The sequence below is a fragment of the Leucopleurus acutus genome (assembly GCF_964270905.1).
Source record: "Leucopleurus acutus genome assembly, chromosome: 5".
Classification (NCBI taxonomy): domain Eukaryota; kingdom Metazoa; phylum Chordata; class Mammalia; order Artiodactyla; family Delphinidae; genus Leucopleurus; species Leucopleurus acutus.
Window position 1 is genome coordinate 107,919,988 of NC_139147.1, and position 27,735 is coordinate 107,947,722.

General features: G+C 37.7%; 1 protein-coding gene across 2 annotated transcripts in view; it reads right to left on the reverse strand.

Annotated features, from left to right (window-relative positions):
• Positions 1 to 27,735, reverse strand: part of LEKR1 (leucine, glutamate and lysine rich 1) — a 271,409-nt gene that overhangs the window by 145,841 nt on the left and 97,833 nt on the right. For both annotated transcript variants that reach the window (XM_082840350.1, XM_082840351.1), the window contains one exon: positions 6,668 to 6,787. In XM_082840350.1, coding sequence (XP_082696476.1) covers positions 6,668 to 6,787 — 120 coding nt within the window. The remainder of the gene's footprint in view (positions 1 to 6,667; positions 6,788 to 27,735) is intronic.

The following is a 27,735-nucleotide window of genomic DNA, read 5'->3' on the forward strand; positions in this document are numbered from 1 at the left end:
GTGCAGAGAGCTAGAAAGAAAGGACAGATGTAAAACAAAGGCTGAAAGATTAGCCTTTGCCAGGAAGAAGGGTGGTGTCATTCTGTGTGGTTAATTAATAAGGTCCACTTGAGTGACCAAAAGCCACAGGGAATCCTCAATCAGCATGCAGACCTGGGAGCTAAGAGAGATGTTGATTTCAAAAAAAAAAAAAATCAAAGAAAGGGGTGGGGGTGAGGGAGGGATGGATTGGGAGGTTGAGGTTAGCAGATGCAAACTATTACATATAGAATGGATAAACAAGGTCCTACTGTAGAGCACAGGAACTATATTCAATATCCTGAGATAAACCATAATGGACAAGAATATAAAAATGAATGCATATAACATGTGTAACTGAATCACTTTGCTGTACAGCAGAAATTAACACATTGTAAATCAACTATATTTCAATTAAAAACAAGCCAAAAAAAAAAAAATCAAAGAAAGAGTCCAACAGATCACTAAAGCAAAGGGGAGCAATGGTGAGGATGGGAAGTTTGAATGCGAAGCCAGGAAGTGGTAAGACAGAGGCAAGAACTATGAACTAAGTCAAGGTTAAAGGCCTAATGGGCCCAGTGTAAGGCAGCTGCTGGGAGCAAGTCATGAACATGGGGGTCAAGGCCTAAAGGGATATTTAATAGAAGAAAGACCAGATACGGATGCATGTGCTTCTGTAGGGACAAAAGGCAGGAAACAGAAAAATCAAGCCACTTAGCGAAGAGCAGATCCATCACATTTTGTGCGGCCTAGAGCTTATATGATTGGTGTGGATAGAGGGATGGCTTTCTTGTAAAAGACGACTACAAAATTAGGTTTAAAAGTGTGCACTTATAGATTGAGAAAAATCATTACAAATAAAATTGTAAAAGTTAATAAATCTCATCAATATCACAAAATACAGAAAAACAGTATAACTTTTTAATAAGTAACAGCTCTACAATACTTCTTTTGTCTATAATTTTTGGTTACATGCTTTACAAGCACCTTTTCATATGAGAACCATTTTATAATACTACTTTGTGTGGAGAGAATATAAAAATTATACAGCCTTTCATCTAGCAGGGCCATTAGTTTTATTATCTGTGGTAGTTTAGAAAGATTCTTTTAGCTTCATAGCCCATTATTGGTAATATCATGTAAATATTAAGCATTGTCAAATTTGGGAAAATCCTTATAAAAAATTTTCATATATGATAAAATTTTTGGTATTTCAAGTTTTCTTGGAAAATGACATCTTAAATTGTCTTTGAAATAATGAAACTCATGAACCAGCTTATCTCAGATGTCCTTGAAGTGGTATACTATGATTTTTATGTTATATTCAGTGATGTCAGCAGCTTTGGTCAAATCAGCAAGAAACTTAAATCTTTCTCCAATGTATTCAAATAATTAACTCCTCTTCATTGAATGGATTACAAAATAATCCAAGAGATTTTATTGAAATTGTATCACTTATGATGTAATCTGAAAAAATGTTATAATTTGTTTTTTATGACAGAATAATTTCTATTGTTTAAATTGTTCATCTTTATTGCTTTTACTCCATTAATTCCAAAAAATTCATACAGGGCTTCCCTGGTTGTGCAGTGGTTGAGAGTCTGCCTGCCGATGCAGGGGACACGGGTTCATGCCCCGGTCCGGAAAGATTCCCACATGCTGCAGAGCGGCTGGGCCCGTGAACCATGGCCGCTGAGCCTGCGCGTCTGGAGCCTGTGCTCTGCAACGGGAGAGGCCACAACAGTGAGAGGCCCGCGTACCACAAAAAAAAAAAAAAAAAAAAAGAAATTCATACACATCCCTATTTTTAGTCTGCAATGTCTTGTTTGTGTAATTGAAGCAGTCTAAAATGACTTTCCAAATGGCAGTTATAATGTATATTCCCAACACAACTTTCTCTCTCAGATCCCTCAAATGCCAGGGACTACTCCAAGGGCATACTGACATCAGAAGTAGGAGAAGGGAAATCAGAGTGCAAAGAGACAGAATTTTTACAATTATAATTTAAAACCATCTTACTTTGCCAGGGGCCCTCCCAGAAGCTTGGAAGGGGGTCCTGAGTGCGGGGTTCTGAAACTTAAGTATCATTTGACTCACAGGAAATATGTCTGTGTTGATAACTTTAACTCTCTTTGTGAAATACAAGGCAAGACACACAGCTGGTGAGAGATGAGTAGCACAAAGAATTTTAAGCAGAATATTGAGGATTTAGAATAGTATTGAAGAAATTGAGGGCCTGGTGTTTAACAACCTGTAAGTGGATATAAAGACTGAGGGTTTTAAGGGTAAATAAGCAGAGGTAAAAGTAGCTGGAGTATTGGTAAATTCCTCTATGCAGAAACATACTCTATGAAGAAAATCCTAAAGAATACACACACACACACACACACACACACACACACACACACAAATACTAGAATAAATGGGTTCATCAAGATCACAGGATACATAAACCATGTGCAAAAACCAATCTGTTTATTAGCAATGATGAATCCCAAAAATAAAGTTAAGAAAAAAATCCCACTTGTCATAACATCAAAAAGAATAAAATATTTAGAAATAAACTAAATAAAAGGAGTGCAAGACTTGTATACTAAAAACAAAACATTTCTGAGAGAACTAAAGATCTCAGTGGAGAGATATATGGATTCTTGGATTGAAAAATTCAACATTTTAAAAATGGCAATTCTCCCCAAATTGATCTATAGATTTAATGCTATACCTATCAAAATCCCAGTAGGCTATTTTTCAGAAATTGACAAGATGATCCTAAAATTTATATGGAAATACAAGGTTCCCAGAATAGCCAAAACAATCTTGAAAACAAAGAAATTTGAAGGGCTTACATTTCTTGATCTCAAAATTCACTAAAAATTATAATATTCAAGAGAGTGTGGTACTGACATTAAGAATAGATATACATCAATAGATGAATAAAATAGAATAGAGAGTCCAGAAATAATTCCTTCCATTCATGGTGAATTGATTTTAGGTAAAGGGACCAAGGCAACTCAATAGGGAAAGAATAGTCTTTTTAACAAACAGTGCTAGAATAATTGAATATTCACATGAAAAAAAAAGATGAATTTAGATCCTTACTTTACATCATTCACAAGAGTTAAAATGGATCACAGACCTAAAGGTAAGAGCTAAAACTATAAAATCTTTAGAAGAAACTACTGGAAAAAAATCTTTGTGACCTTTGGTTAGGCAGAGTTCTTAGATACATTACCAGAAGCACAATCCCTAAAAGAAAACATTGATTAAACTGTATTTCACTAAAAATAATAACTTTTGTTCTTCAAAAAGACACAATTAAAAAAATGAAAAGACTTGCCACAGACTGGGAGAAAATATTTGCAAATCATATTTCAAATAAAAGACTTGTGCCCAGAACATACAAAGAACTCTTATAATCTGATAACAAGAAAACAAACCAATGAAAAATAGAAAAAAATATTTTAATAGATATTTCACCAAATAACCATAAAAATAGTTAATAAGCACACGAAAAGATGTTCAACACCATTAGTCATTTGGGAAACACAAATCAAAGCACAATGAGGTACCATTTCACAGCCTCTAGAATGGCTACTATAAAAAAAAGACAGACAATAAGAAATGTTGTCAAGAACACAGTGAAAGTAGAATCCTCATTCCTGGTAGGAATGTAAAATAGTGCAGCCACTTTGCAAAATAGTTTTGCAGTTTCTTAAAGGTTAAATATCAATTTACCATATGATTCAGTAATTCTACACTTAAGTATCTACTCAAAAGAAATGAAACATACATCCACACAAAGACTTACATGTGAATGTTTATAGCAGCATTATTCATAGGTGCCAACAAGCGGAAACAATCCAAATGTCCTTCAACTAATAAACGCATAAATAAAATGTGGTATGTTCAGACAATGAAACACTATTTAGCAATAAAAAGGAACAAAGTACTGATGCATGATACAACATGGATAAACATCAAAAACATTATTGAAAGATGTCAGATATAAAAGACCACATACTGTAGGATTCCATATATTTGAATTGTCCAGAGAAATATCTATAGAAACAGAAAGAAGATAAGCAATTGCCTAGGATTGGCGGTGAAGATAGAGATTGCAAATGGCATGAGGATCTTCTAAGGATGACTCAAATGTTCTAATATTGCACGTGGTAATGGTTGCACAACTCAGTTAGTTTACTAAAAATCATTACATTGTCTACTTAAAAGGGGTGGATTTTGTAGTATGTAACTTATATCTCAATACAGCTGTTTAAAAAAGACATGAGCTGATTATGGGATCAAGGCTAGAAAACAAAGTAAGGCCAGGAAATGGTTGGGAAAATCAGAAAAACAAAACAAAACAAAACTAGAAGCCTTAATGTGGTTGACAAGTTGGTGTGAAAGTGAGAGATTTGGGGAGTTGGCTTAATTTCAGAGATGACAGAGTCTGGATTTACAAACAAGAAAAATTAGAGGATAAGTATATTTCAAACAATTTATGAAAGATTTACAATAAGAATCCTATAAAAGTAAGCACTACCAAAATATTTCAAATATGGATTGATTTGGAATATTGGAGTTATACACAACTTTACATAAAGTGAAGTATACCTATATTCCATATTGTTTTTTAGTATCTATTTTACAGGCTTTCAAAAGTTGATTTCCATTCTCAAAAGACACTTTATTCTGAATTGCAGTTGTGCTGAGCCAACTGAGGCATACCACAGCTACTCCTCATCAACCCCTTGCCAGAGACAGGTTGGAAATGAGGTCAGGGAAAATACAAAGCATGAAGAACACTTTGCTGGAGGCTAGGTGATTAAGCCCTATTGCAATTAAACAAATGAGAGAATAATTTAAAAAGAGCAAAGTGACTCAAAGACTTAGTGCATTGATCTCTTGAAAGTTCCTTTGGGACTCCGTAAATAAAGATGATTACATCTGAGTAGCTAAAGCTCAAGCTTCTTTTCTTTACCACTTTAAGAGAGAAGATTATAAGCTCCTTTTCTTTATCCACAGCAAACTCGAAGTTTTACGTTCTGGTAGATATTTTTTTAAAATAATCAGTAAACTAGTTTAAAATGAGCTTTTAGTAATGCAACAAAATCACTGAACTCTACAACTTTTGGTTTGATTTTATTTTCACCAGACTGCCTTCTCCCATGCAATGACCTACTAGTGAGAGTATTAATAAAACATGTAATTATTTTTATTCATCTGTCACAAACTTTTATTTATACTGTCTAGTTAAATGGTTACTTCTAAAATTTCTAGTGTTACTTTTTTATATAAATCAGATCCGAAACTTCCAATTTGTGATCTTTTATCTAAAAGTAAACAAAAACCACAGATCTTTTGAAAACATTTTAAAAAATAAGCAGTAAAAGTATAATGCAAAATGATGACAAAATTACAACACAGAATAAAAATAACATTTAAATATGTATAAGCTTCTTCAAGAATTTAAAATACTACAAATTACATGTAAAATGTGAATAATAAAGACTGACTTTATCAGTCCATAATATCCTGAAGCAGCATTAATTGTCTAATCTAGTCCTAGTCTAGCCTTTAAAATTTAGTCAATCCTGCCATCCATAATGGCATCTCTGGATAAAACAAATGGGATTTCCCGAGTGGACCTGAGCCAAAGCTATTGTTGGGGCCAAGAATGAATACTGATGGTCCTGACTAAAATGGAGAGTTGGGGTCACCGGGGTGATATCCTGCTGGTTCAATACTATATTTCTAGGAAAGGACAGAGAAGATTTCTGATGACAAAAATTGTCATCTGTTTTGTGAGTAGACTCATTCATTAATTCAAAAATTATTTATTTAGCATCAGTTATGTGCAAGGCATTAATGAAAGGTTAGATGGCTAACAGGTTATCACCAGATATTGCATAAAAAAATTATTAGCCCAGATAATTTTTTTAACAGAACAATATTCCCAATAATAATAAGTAGACTGGAAAAAATAAGAACATTAAAAGTATTTACCCGGCATATTTTTTTTAGTCATCCTGAACCTGTGTCTATTTATAATGTTCATTTAACTTATTTCCCTTTTCTAAGAGCTAAAAGTTACTCAATTTAAAAATTAATCATTCTTTCTGATATTCTCAATATATGCAATTCCATTTTTAAAAAGTACTTCCTATTTTCTTTAGAACATTGGGCTTTACCTTTAGTTATTATAAAGCCTTCAAAGATTATATAAAAGAAGATTTAACACCATTTATATTGGAAATTTCTAAATTTAGGAGGTCTATTACTATCCAGTTAGAAAGTTTCCCCATTCTATTCTTTTCATGTCACTGGACTGTCGGTCAGGAGATCAAGTATACCAAGAAATACTGGCCAAGAGGAAAATGAATTAGTTACTGTGCTTTCATTCTAAATGTCACTGCAAAATCAGAACAAGGTGTTTGCCTAATTTAAATGTTATTGGCAAAACTATTTAGTTGAGATAATAGTTTTAAAAAAGTGAAGTGTTTCCATTTTTTTCAACAACACTATAATATTAAACTATATAAATATAGAAACTATATTACTAAAAGGTGTTTCAATGTTTATAAAGTTAGTATTAAATGAGTGTATATTTTCAATACTATAATATTCAATTCTTTAAAGATAATCTTACCTGAAGATTTCTGATTGTCTTTGTTTAATTTTTAACTCATGTTGCAACTGACTCAATTCTTTCTGTACTCTCTGAAAATCATTTTGGTGACTTTTTAACTGCATGCTTGCATCTCGAATTCTAAAAATATAAACAAATAACAACTGTTATAAGCCTAAATATTTCCTCATGAGTACTTTATCAAAATTTAAATCCACTTTTTTCATTGCAGCACTATTTACAATAGCCAGGACATGGAAGCAAACTAAATGTCCATCAACAGAGGTATGGATAAAGAAGATGTGGTACATATATACAATGGAATATTACTCAGCCATAAAAAAAAAACAAAATAATGCCATTTGCAGCAACATGGATGGACCTAGAGACTGTCATACTGAGTGAAGTAAGTCAGACACAGAAAAGACAAATATCATATGATACTGCTTATATGAGGAATCTAAAAACAGGGGACAAATGAACATAGTTACAAAACAGAAGTAGAGTCACAGATGTATCAATAGAAAACAAACTTATGGTTACCAGCAGATAAGGAAGGGGTGGGATAAACTGGGAGATTGGGATTGACATATACACACTACTACATATAAATAGATAATTAATAAGAACCTACTGTACAGCACAGGGAGCTCTACTCAGTACTCTGTAATGGGCTATGGGAAAAAAATCTAAAAAAATGGTGGATATATGTATATGTATAACTGATTCACTTTGCTGTACACCTGAAACTAACACAACATAGTAAATCAACTATACTCCAAAATATATATTTTTTAATTTTAAATCCATTTTTAATAAAAATAAAACTATGGGGGGGGGACCTTCAAGATGGTGGAGAAATAAGACGTGGAGATCACCTTCCTCCCCACAATTACATCAAAAATACATCTACATGTGGAACAACTCTTACAGAACACCTACTGAATGCTGGCAGAAGACCTCAGACTTCCCAAAAGGTAAGAAAATCCCCACGTACCTAGGTAGGGCAAAAGAAAACAGAAAAAACAGAGACAAAAGAATAGGGACAGGACCTGCACCTCTGGGAGGGAGCTGTAAAAGAGGAAAAGTTTCCACACACTAGGAAGCCCCTTCACTGGTAGAGAGGGAGGTGGATGGGGGGAAAGCTTTGGAGCCATGGAGGAGAGCGCAGCAACAGGGGTGCAGAGGGCAAAGTGGAGAGATTCCTGCACACAGGATCAGTGCTGACCAGCATTCACCAGCCTGAGACAATTTTCTGCTCACCCGCCAGGGCAGGTGGGGGCTGGGAGCTGAGGCTTGGGCTTCGGAGGTCAGATCCCAGGGAGAAGACTGGGGTTGGCTGCGTGAAGACAGCCTGAAGAGGGCTGGTGTGCTAAAACTAGCTGGGAGGGAGTTAGGGAAAAAGTCTGGACCTGCCGAAGAGGCAAGAGACCATTGTTTCGGGGTGTGTGAGGAGAGGGGATTCCTTCCATGTGTGCCCACAGGAGACAGAGCACCACCTAAGCGAGCTCCAGAGATGGGCATGAGCTGTGGCTAGCAGCTCAGACCACAGAGACAGGCATGAAATGCTAACGCTGCTGCCGCTGCCACCAAGAATCCTATGGGCAAACACAGGTCACTACCCATACCCGCCCCCACAACCCCACAGGAGCCTGTGCAGCACACCACTGCCACTGTCCCCAGATCCAGGGACAACATCCCCGGGAGAACACACAGAGCACCTCAGGCTGTTGTAATGTCACGCTGGCCTCTGCCGCTGCATGCTCCCGTCACATTCCAATTATGACTACCATCCCCCTCCCTCTCCCTGGCCTGAGACAGCAAAAGAGCCCTAATCAGCCGCTGCTTTAACCCTCTCCTGTCTGGGTGGGGAACAGACGCTTGAGGGTGACCTACACACAGAGGTGGGGCCAAAACGAAAGCTGAACCCCAGGAGCTGTGTGAACAAAGAAGAGAAAGGGAAATCTCTCCCAGCAGCCTCAGGAGCAGCGGATTACACTCCCACAATCAACTAGATGAACCTGCATCTGTGGAATCCCTGAATAGACAATGAATATTCCCAAAATTGAGGCAGTGGACTTTGGGAGCAACTGTAGACTAGGGGTTTGCTGTCTGCAACTGATTTGTTTCTGATTTTTATGTTTATCTTAGTTTAGTTTTTAGTGCTTGCTATCGTTGGTGGATTTGTTTATTGGTTTGGTTGCTCTCTTTTTTAATTTTATTATTTCTTTATTTTATAATTTTTAAAATTTTATTATTATTATTTTCTTCCCTTTTTTTGGATCCTTTTCTTCTGAGCCATGTGGCTGACAGGGTCTTGGTGCTCCAGATGGGTGTGAAGCCTGAGCCTCCGAGGTAGGAGAGCCAAGTCCAGGACATTGCACTACCAGAGAGACGCCCCAGCTCCACATAATACTAACTGGCGAGAGCTCTCCCAGAGATCTCCTTCTCAACGCTAAGACCCAGCTCCACCCAACGGCCTGCAAGCTCAAGTGCTGGATGCCCCATGCCAAACAACTAGCAAGACAGGAACACAGCCCCACCCATCAGCAGAGAGGCTGCCTAAAATCACACTAAGTTCACAGACACCCCAAAACACAAAACCAGACACAGCCTGCCCACCAGAAAGACAAGATCCAGCCCCACCCACCAGAACACAGGCATCAGGCCCCGCCACCAGGAAGCCTACACAAGCCACTGAAACAACCTCACCCACTAGGGGCAGACACCAAAAACAAAGGGAGTTATGAACTTGCAGCCTGTGAAAAGGAGATCCCAAACACAGTGGGTTAAACAAAATGAGAAGACAGAGAAATATGCAGCAGATGAAGGAGTAAGGTAAAAACCCACCAGACCTAACAAATGAAGAGGAAATAGGCAGTCTACCTGAAAAAGAATTCAGAGTAATGATAGTAAAGATGATCCAAGATCTTGGAAATAGAATGGAAAAAATACAAGAAACGTTTAACAAGGACTTAGAAGAAATAAAGAGCAAACAACAATGATGAACACCACAATAAACGATATTAAAAATTCTTTAGAGGGAATCAATAGCAGAATAACTGAGGCAGAAGAACGAATAAGTGACCTGGAAGACAAAATAGTGGAAATAACCACCGAAGAGCAAAATAAAGAATGAAAAGAATTGAGGGCAGTCTCAGAGACCTCTGGGACAACATTAAACATGCCAACATTCAAATTATAGGGGTCCCAGAAGAAGACCTGGGTCTGATAAAATATTTGAAGAGATTATAGTTGAAAATTTCCCTAATATGGGAAAGGAAAGAGTCAATCAAGTCCAGGAAGCAAAGAGAGTCCCACACAGGATAAATTCAAGGAGAAACATGCCAAGACACATATTAATCAAGCTATCAAAAATTAAACACAAAGGAGAAACATTAAAAGTAGCAAGGGAGGGCTTCCCTGGTGGCGCAGTGGTTGAGAGTCCGCCTGCCGATGCAGGGGACACGGGTTCGTGCCCCGGTCCGGGAGGATCCCACGTGCCGCGGAGCGGCTGGGCCCGTGAGCCATGGCTGCTGAGCCTGCGCGTCCGGAGCCTGTGCTCCGCAGCGGGAGAGGCCACAGCAGTGAGAGGCCCGCACACCTCAAAAAAAAAAAAAAAAAAAAAAAAAAGTAGCAAGGGAAAAGCAACAAATAAAATACAAGGGAATCCGCATAAGGTTAAGAGCTGATCTTTCAGCAGAAACTCTGCAAGCCAGAAGGGAGTGCTAGACACATTTAAAGTGATGAAAGGGAAAAACCTACAACCAAGATTACTCTAGCCAGCAAGGATCTCATTCAGATTCAACAGAGAAATTAAAACCTATACAGACAACGAGAAGTTAAGAGAATTCAGCACCACCAAACCAGCTTTACAACAAATGTTAAATGAACTTTGCTAGGCAGGAAACACAAGAGAAGAAAAGGACCTACAAAAACAAACCCAAAACAATTAAGAAAGTGGTCATAGGAACATACATATCGATCATTACCTTAAATGAAAATGGATTAAATGCTCCCACCAAAAGACACAGACTGGCTGAATGGATACAAAAACAAGACCCATATATATGCTGTCTACAAGAGACCCACTTCAGACCTAGGGACACATACAGACTGAAAGTGAGGGGATGGAAAAAGATATTCCATGCAAATGGAAATCAAAAGAAATCTGGGGTAGCAGCTCATATCAGGCAAAATAGACTTTAAAATAAAATTACAAGATACAAAGAAGGACACTACATAATGATCAAGGGATCGAACCAAGAAGAAGATATAACAATTGTAAATATTTATGCACCCAACATAGGAGCACCTCAACATATATGGCAAATGCTCACAACCATAAAAGGGGAAATCAACAGTAACACAGTAATAGTAGGGGACTTTAAAACCCCACTTTACCCAATGGACAAATAATCCAAAATGAAAATAAATAAGGAAACCCAAGCTTTAAATAACACATTAGACAAGATGGACTTAATTGATATTTATGGGACATTCCATCCAAAAACAACAAAATATACTTTCTTCTCAAATGCTCATGGAACATTCTCCAGGATAGATCATTTCGTGGGTCACAAATCAAGCCTCAGTAAGTTTAAGAAACTTCAAATTGTATCAAGTACCTTTTCCAACCACAATGCTATGAGACAGGAAAAAAACTGTAAAAAATACAAACACTTGGAAGCTAAACAATACGCTACTAAATAACCAAGAGATCACTGAAGAAATCAAAAAATACCTAGAAACAAATGACCATGAAAACACAATGAGCCAAAACCTATGGGATGCAGCAAAAGCAGTTCTAAGAGGGAAGTTTATAGCAATACAATCCTACCTCAAGAAACAAGAAACATCTCAAATAACCTAACCTTACACATAAAGCAGTTAGAGAAAGAAAAACAAAAAAAACCCCCCAAAGTTAGCAGAAGGAAAGAAATCATAAAGATGAGGCAGAAATAAACGAAAAAGAAATGAAAAAAACAAGAGCAAAGATCAATAAAACTAAAAGTTGGTTCTTTGAGAAGATAAACAAAACTGATAAACCATTAGCCAGACTCATCAAGAAAAAAGGAGAGAAGACTCAAATCAACTGAATTAGAAATGAAAAAGGAGAAGTAACAAATGACACTGAAGAAATACAAAAGATCATGAGAGATTACTACAAGCAACTATATGCCAATCAAATGGACAACCTGGAAGAAATGGACAAATTCTTAGAAAAGCACAACTTTCCAAGACTAAACCAGGAAGAAATACAAAATATGAACAACTAATCACAAGTAATGCAATTGAAACTGTGATTAAAATTCTTCCAATAGACAAAAGCCCAGGATCAGATGGCTTCACAGGTGAATTCTCTCAAACATTTAGAGAACAGCTAACACCTATCCTTCTCAAACTCTTACAAGATATAGCAGAGGGTGGAACACTTCCAAATTCATTCTACGAGGCCACCATCACCCTGATACCAAAACCAGACAAAGATGTCACAAAAAAAAAAAACTACAGGCCAATATCACTGATGAACATAGATGCAAAAATCCTCAACAAAATACTAGAAAATAAAATCCAACAGCACGTTAAAAGCATCATACACCATGATCAAGTGGGGTTTATCCCAGGAATGCAAGGATTCTTCAATACACACAAATCAATCAATGTGATACACCATATTAACAAATTGAAGGATAAAAACCATATGATCATCTCAATAGATGCAGAAAAACCTTTCAACAAAATTCAACACCCATTTATGATGAAACTCTCCAAAAAGTAGTCACAGAGGGAACTTACCTCAACATAACAAAGACCATATATGACAAACCCACAGCCAACATCATTCTCAATGGTGAAAAACTGAAACCATTTCCTCTAAGATCAGGAACAAGACAAGGCTGCCTACTCTCACCACTGTTATTCAACATAGTTTTGGAAGTTTTAGCCACAGCAATCAGAGAATAAAAAGAAATAAAAGGAATCCAAATCAGAAAAGAAAAAGTAAAGCTGTCACTGTTTGCAGATGACATGACACTATACATAGAGAATCCTAAAGACGCTACCAGAAAATTACTAGAGTTAATAAATGAATTTGGTAAATTAGCAGGATATGAAATTAATGCACAGAAATCTCTTGCATTCCTATACACCACTGATGAAAAATGTGAAAGAGAAATTAAGGAAACACTCCCATTTACCATTGCAACAAAAAGAACAAAATACTTAGGAATAAACCTACCTAAGGAGACAAAAGACCTGTATGCAGAAAACTATAATACACTGATGAAAGAAATTAAAGAAGATAAAAACAGATGGAGAGATATACCATGTTCTTGGATTGGAAAATCAACATTGTGAAAATGACTATACTACCCAAGCAATCTACAGATTGTATGCAATCCCTATCAAACTACTGATGGCACTTTTCACAGAACTAGAACAAAAAATTTCACAATTTGTATGGAAACACAAAAGACCCTGAATAGCCAAAGGAAACTTGAGAAAGAAAAATGGAGCTGGAGGAATCAGGCTCCCTGACTTCAGACTATACTACAAAGCTACAGTAATCAAGACAGTATGGTACTAGCACAAAAACAGAAATATAGATCAATGGAACAGGATAGAAAGTCCAGATATAAACCCACACACCTATGGTCACCTTATCTTTGATAAAAGAGGCAAGAATATACAACGGAGAAAAGACAACCTCTTCAATAAGTGGCACTGGGAAAACTGGACAGCTACAAGTAAAAGAATGAAATTAGAACACTTCCTAACACCATACATAAAAAATAAACTCAAAATGGATTAAAGTCCTAAATGTAAGGCCAGACACTATAAAACTCTTAGAGGAAAACATAGGCAGAACACTCTATGACATAAATTACAGCAAGATCTTTTCTGACCCACCTCTTAGAGAAATGGAAATAAAAACAAAAATAAACAAATGGGACCTAATGAAACTTAAAAGCTTTTGCACAGCAAAGGAAACCATAAAGAAGAGGAAAAGACTACCCTTCAGAATGGGAGAAAATATTTGCAAAGGATTAATCTCCAAAATATACAAGCAGCTCATGCAGCTCAGTATCAAAAATCAAACAACCCAATCCAAAAATGGGCAGAAGACCTAAATAGACATTTCTCCAAAGAAGATATACAGATTGCCAACAAGCACATGAAAGGATGCTCAACATCACTAATCATTAGAGAAATGCAAATCAAAAACACAATGAGGCCATCCTCACACCAGTCAGGATGGCCATCATCAAAAAATCTAGAAACGGTAAATGCTGGAGAGGGTGAGGAGAAAAGGGAACCCTCTTGCACTGTTGGTGGGAATGTAAATTGATACAGCCACTATGGAGAACAGTATAGCGTTTCCTTAAAAAACTAAAAACAGAGCTACCATACTACCCAGCAATACCACCACTGGGCATATACCCTGAGAAAACCATAAACCGAAAAAGAGACATCTACCACAGTGTTCACTGCAGCACTATTTACAATAGCCAGGACATGGAAGCAACCTAAGTGTCCATCGATAGATAAATGGATAAAGATGAGGCACATATATACAATGGAATATTACTCAGCCATAAAAAGAAATGAAATTGAGTTATTTGTACTGAGTTGGATGGACCTAGAGTCTGTCATACAGGGTGAAGTAAGTCAGAAAGAGAAAAACAAATACCATATGCTAACACATATATACGAAGTCTTAAAAAAAAAATGGTTCTGATGAACCTAGGGGCAGGACAGTAATAAAGACGCAGACATACAGAATGGACTTGAGGACACGGGGAGGGGGAAGGGTAAGTTGGGACGAAGTGAGAGAGTAACACTGACATATATACATTACGAAATGTAAAACAGATAGCTAGTGGGAAGCAGCTACACAACACAGGGAGATCAGCTGGGTGCTTTGTGACCACCTAGAGGGGTGGGATAGGGAGGGTGGGAAGGAGGCGCAAGAGGGAGGGGATATTGGGATATATGTATACATATAGCTGATTCACTTTGTTATACAGCAGAAACTAACACAACACTGTTAAGCAACTATACTCCAAAGATGTTAAAAAAAAGAAAAGAAAAAAAAACTATGCTTCTCTTATATGCTAAATGAATGTACAGAGAAAGTATAGAGAGACACATACCAAATAGCCATTTTTCCTGGGAAGGAGAGTGGAATTCTCAGGCAAGGAATAGGCAACAAATATTGAAGGGAAGCATAACTTTATATCTTTTGTATTGTTTGAATTTTTGCAATGAACGTGTATTTTTACTTGTAATACTAATTAAAATGTACCTGAACAAATAATTTAACTTTTATCAAAGTAATACATGTACATAACTTAAAATGTCAAATATTTCTAAAAGAGTTATAAGAAAAAACAGTAATCATTTGATTTTACCCCAATTCTCACTGCCCAAAATAACTTTCAACTTTTTTTCTTCTAGTATTTAACTCTGTATTATTAAATAACATGCTTATACTGTTATTTCTTAAATTTCATTTTAGATATTGTCTAGTGAATAAATCAGTTAAATCTGGTTCTGCTACTTAATATAACTGAGACCTGAATATGATGACTTAAATATACATAGGTATCAATATATTATCTTACATAAAACAAATGTATTGTTAGCCAGTCCAATGCTGATACGATAGCTTTAGAGTGTCATCAGGGCCCCAGGATCCTTCCAGCTCTGTGGTCTACTATCTTTGGTGTGTGTCCATTATTCTCATGGTCTATGATAATGGCAGAAATGCCAACTATCACTTTCCCATTCCAGACCATCAGCAGTAGAAGACTCCTCTGTCCCTTTCAAGGATATTTCCTGGAAGTACCACAGTATACTTCTGCTGAACCTAGACACCTGGCTGTACCTAGCTGCAAGTTAAGCTGAGAAATGTAGTCTTTTAACTGGAAAGATTACCCCCCAGATATATCCATAGTTCTATTTCTAAGGAAGAAAGAAGAATGTACGTTGGGATAAGTACCTTGCAGTCTCTAACACAATTGCAATAAGAATTAACCCTCCTATACATATCTACACACCTATACACACACACACACATGCACACACATGCACACACACAGAGCCTTCCTCCCCTCATCCTCCCAATATAGTTAAATCACTCTTTTTATCCAGTGTTGATATTATTCTTCACTATGGGCTACATGTTATGCCATGATCACATTTCTTTTTTTGTACAACTTTTTGTTGCCCCTGGATTAAAAAACATCTCCTTTTCTTCCTTCTTAGTTTTTTGTGTGCCTATCACTTCTGAACCTTACAGAGGTGTAATCCTCCTCTCTCGATACCTTCAGCACAGCAAATAATCCTTCCATATCATTTCTTTTCCAGAGGCAGCCTTCTTAGAGCTCTCCACTCCCCTGCTCTAGTCTCATTATGCTCTGGTTTGACTATACAACTGTCATTCTGGGACTTCCCTTCCTTATTATTTCAGCTTGCTTTCATGTCAGAGCTCCTGTATCCTGGTTCTAAAGTCTTCTTCCTCCTTGGTTTACTCCTTTTGGTGGAGTAAATCCTCCAAGAGCTTTTTGTGCACAAGAGGTAAATCTGAGACCTTGATAATCTGAAAATATCTTTATTTGATCTCAGACTGAACAGTTTGGCTGGATGTAGAATCATAGATGAGGAAAGTAATCTTCATCAGAAAATTAGGGCTTTGTTCTGCTGTTTCCTAACTCTTAATGTTGCTTCTGAGAAGTCCAATGACATTCTAATTCCTACTGCTTTGTGTGATACATGGTAGGTGCTCCCCACCCTGTCTCCACCCCAGTTCAGAAGGTTTAAAAGTTTCTCTTTTCACTTTGTATTCTTAAATTTGATCACAATATATCTTCATGTTAGTCTTTTGTCATTCTCTGTACTGGGCGCATGGTGAATACTTCCTTTGGAAATGGATGTCTTTGAATTCCAGGAATTTTTCCCTAGGAAAAGGAGAAAGATTCCTTCCCCTCCATTTTCTCTATTTTATTTCTGGAGTATCTTTCTAATTTTTTGAATGTGGGGCTTCCCAGAGAGATCTAATTTTCAGACCTACTGGAGAACGGACTTGAGGATATGGGGAGGGGGAAGGGTGAGTTGTGACAGGGCGAGAGAGAGTCATGGACATATACACACTAACAAACGTAGTAAAGTAGATAGCTAGTGGGAAGCAGCCGCATGGCACAGGGATATTGGCTCGGTGGTTTGTGACAGCCTGGAGGGGTGGGATAGGGAGGGTGGGAGGGAGGGAGACGCAAGAGGGAAGACATATGGGAACATATGTATATGTATAACTGATTCACTTTGTTATAAAGCAGAAACTAACACACCATTGTAAAGCAATTATACCCCAATAAAGATGTTAAAAAAAAAAAGAAGATGTGGCACATATATACAATGGAATATTACTCAGCCATAAAAAGAAACGAAATTGAGCTATTTGTAATGAGGTGGATAGACCTAGAGTCTGTCATACAGAGTGAAGTAAGTCAGAAAGAGAAAGACAAATACCATATGCTAACACATACATATGGAATTTAAGAAAAAAAATGTCATGAAGAACCTAGGGGTAAGACAGGAATAAAGACACAGACCTACTGGAGAACGGACTTGAGGATATGGGGAGGGGGAAGGGTGAGCTGTGACAGGGCGAGAGAGAGGCATGGACAGATATACACTAACAAACGTAAGGTAGATAGGTAGTGGGAAGCAGCCGCATGGCACAGGGATATCAGCTCGGTGCTTTGTGACTGCCTGGAGGGGTGGGATAGGGAGGGTGGGAGGGAGGGAGACGCAAGAGGGAAGAGATATGGGAACACATGTATATGTATAACTGATTCACTTTGTTATAAAGCAATTAACCCCAATAAAGATATTTAAAAAAAAAAGAAAGAATGAATGAGGCACTGAAATGCTGTCTGTAAGCTTGTGTGTGTATGTGTGTGTGTGTGTGTGTGTGTGTGTGTGTGTGTGTGTACAGTAGTTGTTAAATGATGGGCTTCACTGTGGGGAAATCAGGTGAGGAACTAGCTGTTTTGATAGTACCTATGCCATCTGACCGAGTCAGGGAAGGGTAATTATCAGCCTTTGGGAAGGTATACTGGGAAGAAGTTCTGAAAAGCCTAAATGCACCTTTAAAATATTTTTCATGAATCGTACTATTTCCATTCCCACTTTGTACCCTGAAAGTATTTCTCTAAGCATACTAAGAGGAAAAAAATCAGCTGAATTTGTTTTCAGGAGTCACACCTTAAAAAAATAATTTAACAGAGGAACGTAGAAAAAAGGTTAAGAAAATATATACTGGAGAGATGCTTTAAAACGATAAAAGATATATATTACTGTTAATAACTAGCAAGACACTAAATGGAACAACACTTTTATTTTGATAAAAAGCCTAATTTACCATGAAAAATACGAATTATGAGCCTTTGTATACCCAAAACATAGCCTCAAATTATATAAAGGAAAAATCTGTTAAAAATCCAATAAGAACAAATTAATAATCATAATAAAAGGTATTAACACATTTCTCACAGAAATGGTCACAATGACATGAAAAATAGGTAAAGATATTGAGGATCTGAATAACATAATTAACAAGCTTAATGTATGGCCATAACCGGAACTTATATCTAATAATCATTTCTTCCAAACACATGGTATAACCACAAAAATTGACCACGTAATCAGCCACAACTGACATTTTAATATATTCATAAAAAGAAAAAAAATTACACCCACATTCATTGTCCACAATAAAATCACATGAAAGTCGACAACAAACGGTAGTCAGAAACCACATACATGGAAACTTCAACATACATCTGATAAACCTTGGGCCAAAGAGGAAATAGAAGTCGAGTTATAAACTATTTAGAAATAAATGATAGTGGAAGCACTGTTTATCAAAGTATTTAGAAGAAAATTTATAGCTTTAAATTTTTTTTTTTTTTTTTTTTTTGCGGTACGTGGGCCTCTCACTGTTGTGGCCTCTCCCGTTGTGGAGCACAGGCTCCGGACGCGCAGGCTCAGTGGCCATGGCTCACGGGCCCAGCCGCTCCGCGGCATGTGGGATCCTCCTGGACCGGGGCACGAACCCGCGTCCCCCGCATCGGCAGGCGGACTCTCAACCACTGCGCCACCAGGGAAGCCCAGCTTTAAATATTTACTTTAAAAAAAACAATGAATGTGTATTCTGAATGTCACAATCCAGGAGAAAAGCATAAATGACAAAAAACAATGAATATTCAGAAGCAAGGCAACCCCAGTAGCAATGAGCACACCCAAACCCAATATCTTGGTTTCTAAATACTATTCTCCAGTAAAAGACATCAGAAGCTCTTAGAGAACTGGTTGATTCCAGGGGTGGGGCAGGAAAAATTTAAGATGAGCCTAGAACATTTTATGATGCCAGAAAGTAAGGAAGAGTTCAAAGGAAGACAGAGGCATGTTGAAAGGGCACAGGTGCCACCTCAAAGAGCTCCTAATGGCTAAACTGGAACAACTGAGCAACAAAATAAATAACTATAGTACTGGATTATAACCCACAAAATAAAAGTGAATGAGTCCATACTGACATTAACAAATAACTGAATAGTTAAACAAATGGGAGAGAAGGAACAGCTGTTCCTTACAGAGAAATTCCAGTTAATAAACATAGAAGGAATGAGAAAAAAAAAATTGTTAGAAGAGCACAGCAATAACTGTTGCAAGCAAAATCTATGCTAAAAGTAGGTGAAAGTTTGAGGAGAAACAGAATATTTGAATATTCTCAAAGTTTCTACCCCAAGATATTTATTAATTGTAAAGGGAAAAATAATAATTTTACAGTGGAGGAACCTGGCATACATCACCTTAGCCAAGTGATCAACATTTAACATGATCTGTATTAAGACATATTGACATCACATACACTCTGACATGATACACTGAGAAGGGCATATCACTTCTGTGGTATTCTTGCCAAAAATGAACAATCTCTATTAAATTATGCGTAAACATCAGACAAACCCAAATTGAGGGGATTCTACAAAATAACTGACCAGTTCTCTTCAAAAACCTCGAGTCATGAAAGACAAAGAAAGACTGAGGAACTGTCACAGATCAAAGGAGACTAAAAAGATATGAGGTCTAAATGCAATCAGTGATCCCAGATTGAATCCTGGAGTGGGAAAAAAAAACATGTCAGTGAAAAAACTGATAAAATCAAATAAAGTCTGTAGGTTAGTTAGTTAATAGTATTATACCAATGTTAATTTCTTAGTTTTTACAATTGTACCATAGTTATGAAAGTTGTTAGCATTAGGGGAAGCTGTGTATATGGGAACTCTCTGTACTATTTTTGCAACTTTCTATAAATCTAAAATTATTTCAAAATAAAAAGTTAAAAAAATCACTTGTACATATTTAATGAATAATTTGTACATGTCAAATGTATCTGTTATAAACTATGGTGTAAAAAGGCAGGTATACTTTAAATTTTGGAAGTTATGCATTTTTATATAGCAAAAATAAAAGAAAACACCTTCACGGTCAATATTAGAGAAACATTAAGTAACCTATATTCCTATGGAATACCATATATATATATATATATATTAAAAAAAAAAAAAAGAATGAAGTAGATCTCTATGTCCTGACATGGAAAGAATACTAAGACTTAACAAGAAGAAAAAAGAAAAGCAAGTTGTAATTTACAGATCAACAAGAGTTTTCAAACACTCCTACTGGGAATGTAAATTAACATAGCTACGTTGAATAAATAGTAGGATCTACTAAGCCTGGCCATATGCATAATGCCATGACCCAGAATTTCCACACCTGGTACATACCCAACAGAAAAATGTACTCAAATATGTACCAAAGACATGCACACAAATGTTCATGGCAGCACTGATTTTAATAGCCCCAAATTGGAAACAGCCAAATGCTCACCCACAGTAGAATAGATAAATCCATTGTGGTATATTCATACCATTGAAAACTGAACAGCAATAAGAGTGAACGAACAGCAGCTACCCATAGCAAGATGAATGCTTCTTGCAAACATAAGGCTAAGTGAAGTAAACCAGACAAGAGAATACACACCATATGATTCCATTCACATAAAGTTCAAAAATAGGCAAAATTAATCTATGGTGTTATAATTCAAGATAGTAATTTCCTTTGGGTGGGTGACAGTAAGATAAGTACAAGAGAGCTTCTAGGGGGATGTATCTTCAGTTTCATTATCCGGATGCTGATTACATGGGAAATTCACTTTGTGATATTTAATTTAGTTGTACATGTATTATTTGTGCATTTTTCTCTTATATATGTTATACTTCAATAAAAATTTAGAAAAATAAAAAATTAAATAAAGTAGAATTAAAAGAATCACCTAGACAGTCTCATTACGTGTAAGTACATCTAAGGTTGATAAATAGGGAAAAAAGTCCAGAAATATTAGAAGGATTTTAACCTTATATAGTACATTGCGGGGTTAAATGAAATTTGTATTAAACATTCCTTAATAAAACATGAGGAATACAGCCCATCTTTTGTGATAATTGTAAATGGAAGGAGGAGGCAAGATGGCAGAATAGGAGGATGCAGAATTTGTCACCCCTCAGAAGTATATCAAGAATACATCCATAAATGGAACACTTCTCACAGAGCACCTGCTGAACATTAGGGGAAGACTTCAGACACCTAAAAGGACAAGAAAAATCCCCTCACAACCCGGTAGGACAAAAGAAAGAAGAAAAAAAAGAAAAGAGGAATCAAAAAAGGGACCAGCAACCCTGGTGGGAAGCTGAAGGTGAGGGGAGGTCCCCGCACTCAGAAAATCCCTCACGGTGGGGAAATCAGCTGGGACGGAAGGAGACCTTCAGGAGATCCAAGGAGAATGCAGCGGACGGCCTGTGGAAGGCAGGACAAAGCAAGAACTGCGTGCATAGTTTGCGCTGCAGCTCTGCGCATCCCAGCCTGAGTCGTGAGTCGCCTGTTGCTGAGGGGGGCTGGGTGCTGGAAAGAGGGGTTTGGCGCCCAGACGCAGGTAGGGGACAGCTGCTGGCTGTATAAAGATAGCCTGAAGCGACAGGAATAAGGGACTGCACAACCGGGAAAGTTTGTGGAAAAAAGCCCAGAACACCATAGAAGCAAGGCATCATTGTTGAGTGGTGCCCAAGGGGCGGGGCCACTATTACAACTCCTTTCCCCACCCGCCAGCTTCTTCGGCCTCCATGGGAACTGGAAAGGGCTCCCATCTGAGTAGTTCGCCTGTCCCTCAAGCCAAGGCCTCCTCCGCCCGCATAGGCTCTGGGGTCCTGAGTGCCCCTGCATGAGATGGAAATCTGCCAATGCTGGTGGGGGCTGAGTACTAAAGTGAGGGGTTAAGAGAGAGGATCTGGGGAGACGAATGCTGTTGGCTGTGTGAATTCAACAGAGGGGATGGGAATGAGGGGCTCCATGGCTGGGAATGCCCCTAGAGGAAGCGTGATCTGCCGAGGAAATGAGGCACCATTGTTGAGAGGTGTGCAAGGGATGGGGATGCCACTGCCGCCCACACACCAGCCCTTGCCTCCGTGGGCACTGGGAGGGACTCCCACCAGACCGAGCATGCCACAGTCTGTTGCAACTGCCTGCTGGTCCCTGCCACCACAGGCAACTTGCACACACCCCAGGTGTGGCTGCTGTACCCCTCCCTAGGTGGAAGGAGCAAGTGTGCCCTAATCAGCCACTGCTTTCTCTCCCTCTCACCTGGGCAGGGAACAGATGCCTGAGAGTGATGCACATGCAGAGACGGGGCCAAAGCCAAAGCTGAGCCTCAGGGGCAGGGAGACTAAGAAAAAGGAGTGGAAATCTTTCCGTGAAGGTGCACAAGCTGCAGATTAAATCCCTGAGGTCGGCTTGGTAAATCCTGCATCTGAGGAATACCTGAATAGACAATGAGTGTTCCCACGACTGAAACTGGTCTAGCCTTAGCAGCAGTGGACTTTGGGGACAAGTACACATGGGAGTTGGGGCAGGGCATTGTCTGAGCTGGTCCCACAGTGCCCAGAGCCAATCCCCACCTCCCCAGGAGGCCCTCCAATACCTCCAGGTAGGTCTTTGGACTCTGATGGCCAGAAGGGAGTAGCAGGACATATTTAAAGTGATGAAAGGGAAAAACCTACAACCAAGATTACTCTACCCAGCAAGGATCTCATTCAGATTCGACGGAGAAATCAAAAGCTTTACAGAGAAGCAAAACTAAGAGAATTCAGCACCACCAAACCAGCATTACAGCAAATGCTAAAGGAACTTCTCTAGGCGGGAAACACAAGAGAAGAAAAAGACCTACAAAAAATACCCCAAAACAATTAAGAAAATGATAATAGGAACATACATATCAATAATTACCTTAAAGGCAAATGGATTAAGTGCTCCAACCAAAAGAGAGAAACTGACTGAATGGATACAAAAACAAGACCCATATATATGCTGTCTATAAGAGACCCACTTCAGACCTAGGGACACATACAGACTGCAAGTGAGGGGATGGAAAAAGATATTCCATGCAAATGGAAATCAAAAGAAAGCTGGAGTAGCAATTCTCATATCAGACAAAATAGACTTTAAAATAAAGACTATTTCAAGAGACAAGGAGGGACACTACATAATGATCAAGGGATCAATCCAAGAAGATAAAACAATTGTAAATATTTATGCACCCAAGATAGGAGCACCTCAATACATAAGCCAAGTGCTAACAGCCATAAAAAGGGAAATTAACAGTAACACAATAATGGTGGGGGACTTTAACACCCCACCTACACCAAGGGACAGATCATCCAGACAGAAAATAAATAAGGAAACCCAAGATTTAAATGACACATTAGACCAGACAATTAATATGTATAGGACATTCCATCTGAAAGCAACAGAAAATACTTTCTTCTCAAGTGCACGTCGAACATTTTCCAAGGCAGATCACATCTTGGTTCACAAAACAAGCCTCAGTAAATTTAAGAAAATTGAAATCATATCAAGCATCATTTCTGACCACAACGCTATGAGATTACAAATCAATTACAGAAAAAAAACTAAAAAAAACATACGGAGGCTAAACAATACGCTACTAAATAACCAGGAGATCACTAAAGAAATCAAAAAATACCTAGAAACAAATAACAATGAAAACATGATGACCCAAGAACTATGGGATGCAGCAAAGGCAGTTCTAAGAGGGATGTTTATAGCAATACAATCTTACCTCAAGAAACAAGAAATATCTCAAATAAACAACATAACCTTACACCTAAAGCAACTACAGAAAGAAGAATGAACAAAACCCAAAACTAGTAGAAGGAAAGAAATCATAAATATCAGAGGAGAAATAAATGAAATAGAAATGAAGAAAACAATAGCAAAGATCAATACAACTAAAAGTTGGATCTTTGAAAAGATAAAATTGATAAACCTTTAGCCAGACTCATCAAGAAAAAAAGGGAGAAGACTCAAATAAATAAAATAGAAATCAAAAAGAAGTTACAACTGACACTGCAGAAACACAAAGGATCGTAAGAGACTACTACAAGCAACTATATGCCAATAAATTGGAAAACCTGGAAGAAATGGACAAATTCTTAGAAAAGTACAACCTGCCAAGACTGAACCAGGAAGAAATAGAAAATATGAACAGACCAATCACAAGTAATGAAATTGAACCTATGATTTAAAATCTTCCAACAAACAAAAGCCCAGGACCAGATGGCTTCACAGGCAAATTCTATCAAACATTTAGAGAAGAACTAACACCTATCCTTCTCATACTCTTCCAAAAAATTGCAGCGGGGCACTTCCCTGGTGGTGCAGAGGTTAAGAATCCGCCTGCCAATGCAGGGGACACAGGTTCGATCCCATATACTGCAGAGCAACTAAGCCCGTGTGCCACAACTACTGAGCCTGTGCTAAAGAGCCCACAGGCCACAACTACTGAGCCTGTGTGCCACAACTACTGAAGCCCGTGCACCTAGAGCCTCTGCTCTACAACAAGAGAAGACACAGCAATGAGAAGCCCACGCACCACAATGAAGAGAAGCCCCATTCACTGCAACTAGAGAAAGCCCGTGTGCGCAGCAATGAAGATACAACACAGCCAAAAATAAATAAATAAATAAATAAATTTATTTAAAAAAAAACCCACTATACTCTTTAAAAAAAAAAAAAAATTGCAGCGGGAGGAACACTCTCAAACTCATTCTACAAGGCCACCATCACCCTGATACCAAAACCAGACAAACATACCACAAGAAACGAAACTTACAGGCCAATACAACTGATGAACATAGATGCAAAAATACTCAACAAAATACTAGCAAACCAAATCCAACAACACATTAAAAGGATCATACACCATGATCAAGTGGGATTTATCCCAGAGATGCAAGATTTCTTCAATATATGCAAATCAATCAATGTGATACACCATATTAACAAATTGAAGAATAAAAACCATACAATCATCTCAATAGATACAGAAAAAGCTTTTAACAAAATTCAACACCAATTTATGATAAAAACTCTCCAGAAAGTGGGCATAGAGGGAAACTACCTCAACATAATAAAGCCTATATATGACAAACCCACAGCAAACATTATTCTCAATGGTGAAAAACTGAAAGCATTTCCTCTAAGATCAGGAACAAGACAAGGGTATCCACTCTCACCACTATTATTCAACATGGTTTTGGAAGTCCTAGCCATGGCAATCAGAGAAGAAAAAGAAATAAAAGGAATCCAAATCAGAAAAGAAGTAAAACTGTCACTGTTTGCAGATGACATACTATACATAAAAAATACTAAAGATGCCACCAGAAAACTACTAGAGCTAATCAATGAATTTAGTAAAGCCACAGGATACAAAATTAATACACGGAAATCCCTTGCATTCCTATACACTAACAACAAAAGATCAGAAAAAGAAATCAAGGAAACAATCCCATTTACTGTTACAACAGAAAGAATAAAATACCTAGGAATAAACATACCTAAGGAGACGACAGAACTGTACGCAGAAAACTATAAGATAATGATGTAAGGAATAAAAGATGACACAAACAGATGGAGAGATATACCATGTTCTTGGATTGGAAGAATCAGTTGTGAAAATGACTATACTACTCAAAGCAATCTACAGATTCAATGCAATCCCTATCAAATTACCAATGGCATTTTTCACAGAATTAGAACAAAAAATTTTACAACTTCTATGGAAACAGAAAAGACCATGCATAGCCAAAGCAATCTTGAGAAAGAAAAACAGAGCTAGAGGAATCAGGCTCCCCAACTTCAGACTATACTACAAAGCTACAGTAATCAAGACAGTATGGTACTAGCACAAAAACAGAAATATAGATCAATGGAACAGGATAGAAAGTCCAGATATAAACCCACGCACCTATGGACCCCTAATCTATGACAAAGGAGGCAAGCATATACAATGGAGAAAAGACAGTCTCTTCAATAAGTGGTGCTGGAAAAACTGGACAGCTACATGTAAAAGAATGAAATTAGAACACTCCCTAACACCATACACAAAAATAAACTAAAAATGGATTAGACACCTAAATGTAAGGCCAGACACTATAAAACTCTTAGAGGAAAACACAGGCAGAATACTCTTATGACATAAATCACAGCAAAATCTTTTTTGACCCATCTCCTAGAGTAATGATAATAAAAACAAAAATAAACAAAGGGAACCTAACTAAATGTAAAAGCTTTTACACAGCAAAGGAAACCATAAACAAGATGAAAAGACAACCCTCAGAATGGGAGAAAGTATTTGCAAATGAAGCAACTGACAAAAGATTAATCTCCAAAATATACAAACAGCTCATGCAGCTCAATATCAAAAAACCAAACAACGCAATCAAAAAATGGGTGGAAGACCTAAATAGACATTTCTCCAAAGAAGATATACAGATTGCCAACAAACACATGCAAGGATGCTCAACATCACTAATCATTAGAGAAATGCAAATCAAAACTACAATGAAGGGACTTCCCTGGTGGTCCAGTGGTGAAGAATCCACCTTCCAATGCAGGGGACACCGGTTTGATCCCTCGTCGAGGAACTAAGATCCTGCATGCCATGGGGCAACTAAGCCCACGCGCCACAACTGCTGAGCTCGCACACCTCAATGAGAGCCTGGTGCTGCAACTACAGAGAACATGAGCTCTGAAGCCGGCATGCTCTGGAGCCCATGCACCACAATTAGAGAGAGAAAAACCCACACGCCACAACTAGAGAGAAGCCCGTGAACCACAACAAAAGATCCTGCACGTCTCAACGAACAGATCCCATGTGCCTCAACTAAGACCCAACGCAGCCAAAGAAAAATAATAATAATAAAGAAAAAAAAACCTACAATGAGGTATCACCTCACACCAGTCAGAATGGCCATCATCAAAAAGTCTACAAACAATAAATGCTGGAGAGGGTGTGGAGAAAAGGGAACCCTCTTGCACTGTTGGTGGGAATGTAAATTGATACAGCCACTATGGAGAACAGTATGGAGGTTCCTTAAAAAACTAAAGATAGAATTACCATATGATCCAGCAATCCCACTACTGGGCATATACCCAGAGAAAACCATAATTCAAACAGATGCATGCACCCCAATGTTCACTGCAGCACTATTTACAATAGCCAGGTTATGGAAGCAACCTAAATGTCCATTGACAGAGGAATGGATAAAGAAGATGTGGTGCATATATACAATGGAATATTACATAGCCATAAAAAGGAACACAATTGGGTCATTTGTAGAGACATGGATGGACCTAGAGACTGTCATACAGAGTGAAGTAAGTCCGAAAGAGAAAAACAAATATTGTATATTAATGCATATATATGGAATCTAGAAAAATGGTATAGATGATCTTATTTTCAAAGCAGAAGTAGAGACACAGACATAGAGAACAAATGTATGGATACCAAGGGGAAAAGGGAGTGGGTGGAAGGAATTGAGGGATTTGGATTGGCATATATACACTATTGATACTCTGTATAAAATAGATAACTAATGAGAACATACTGT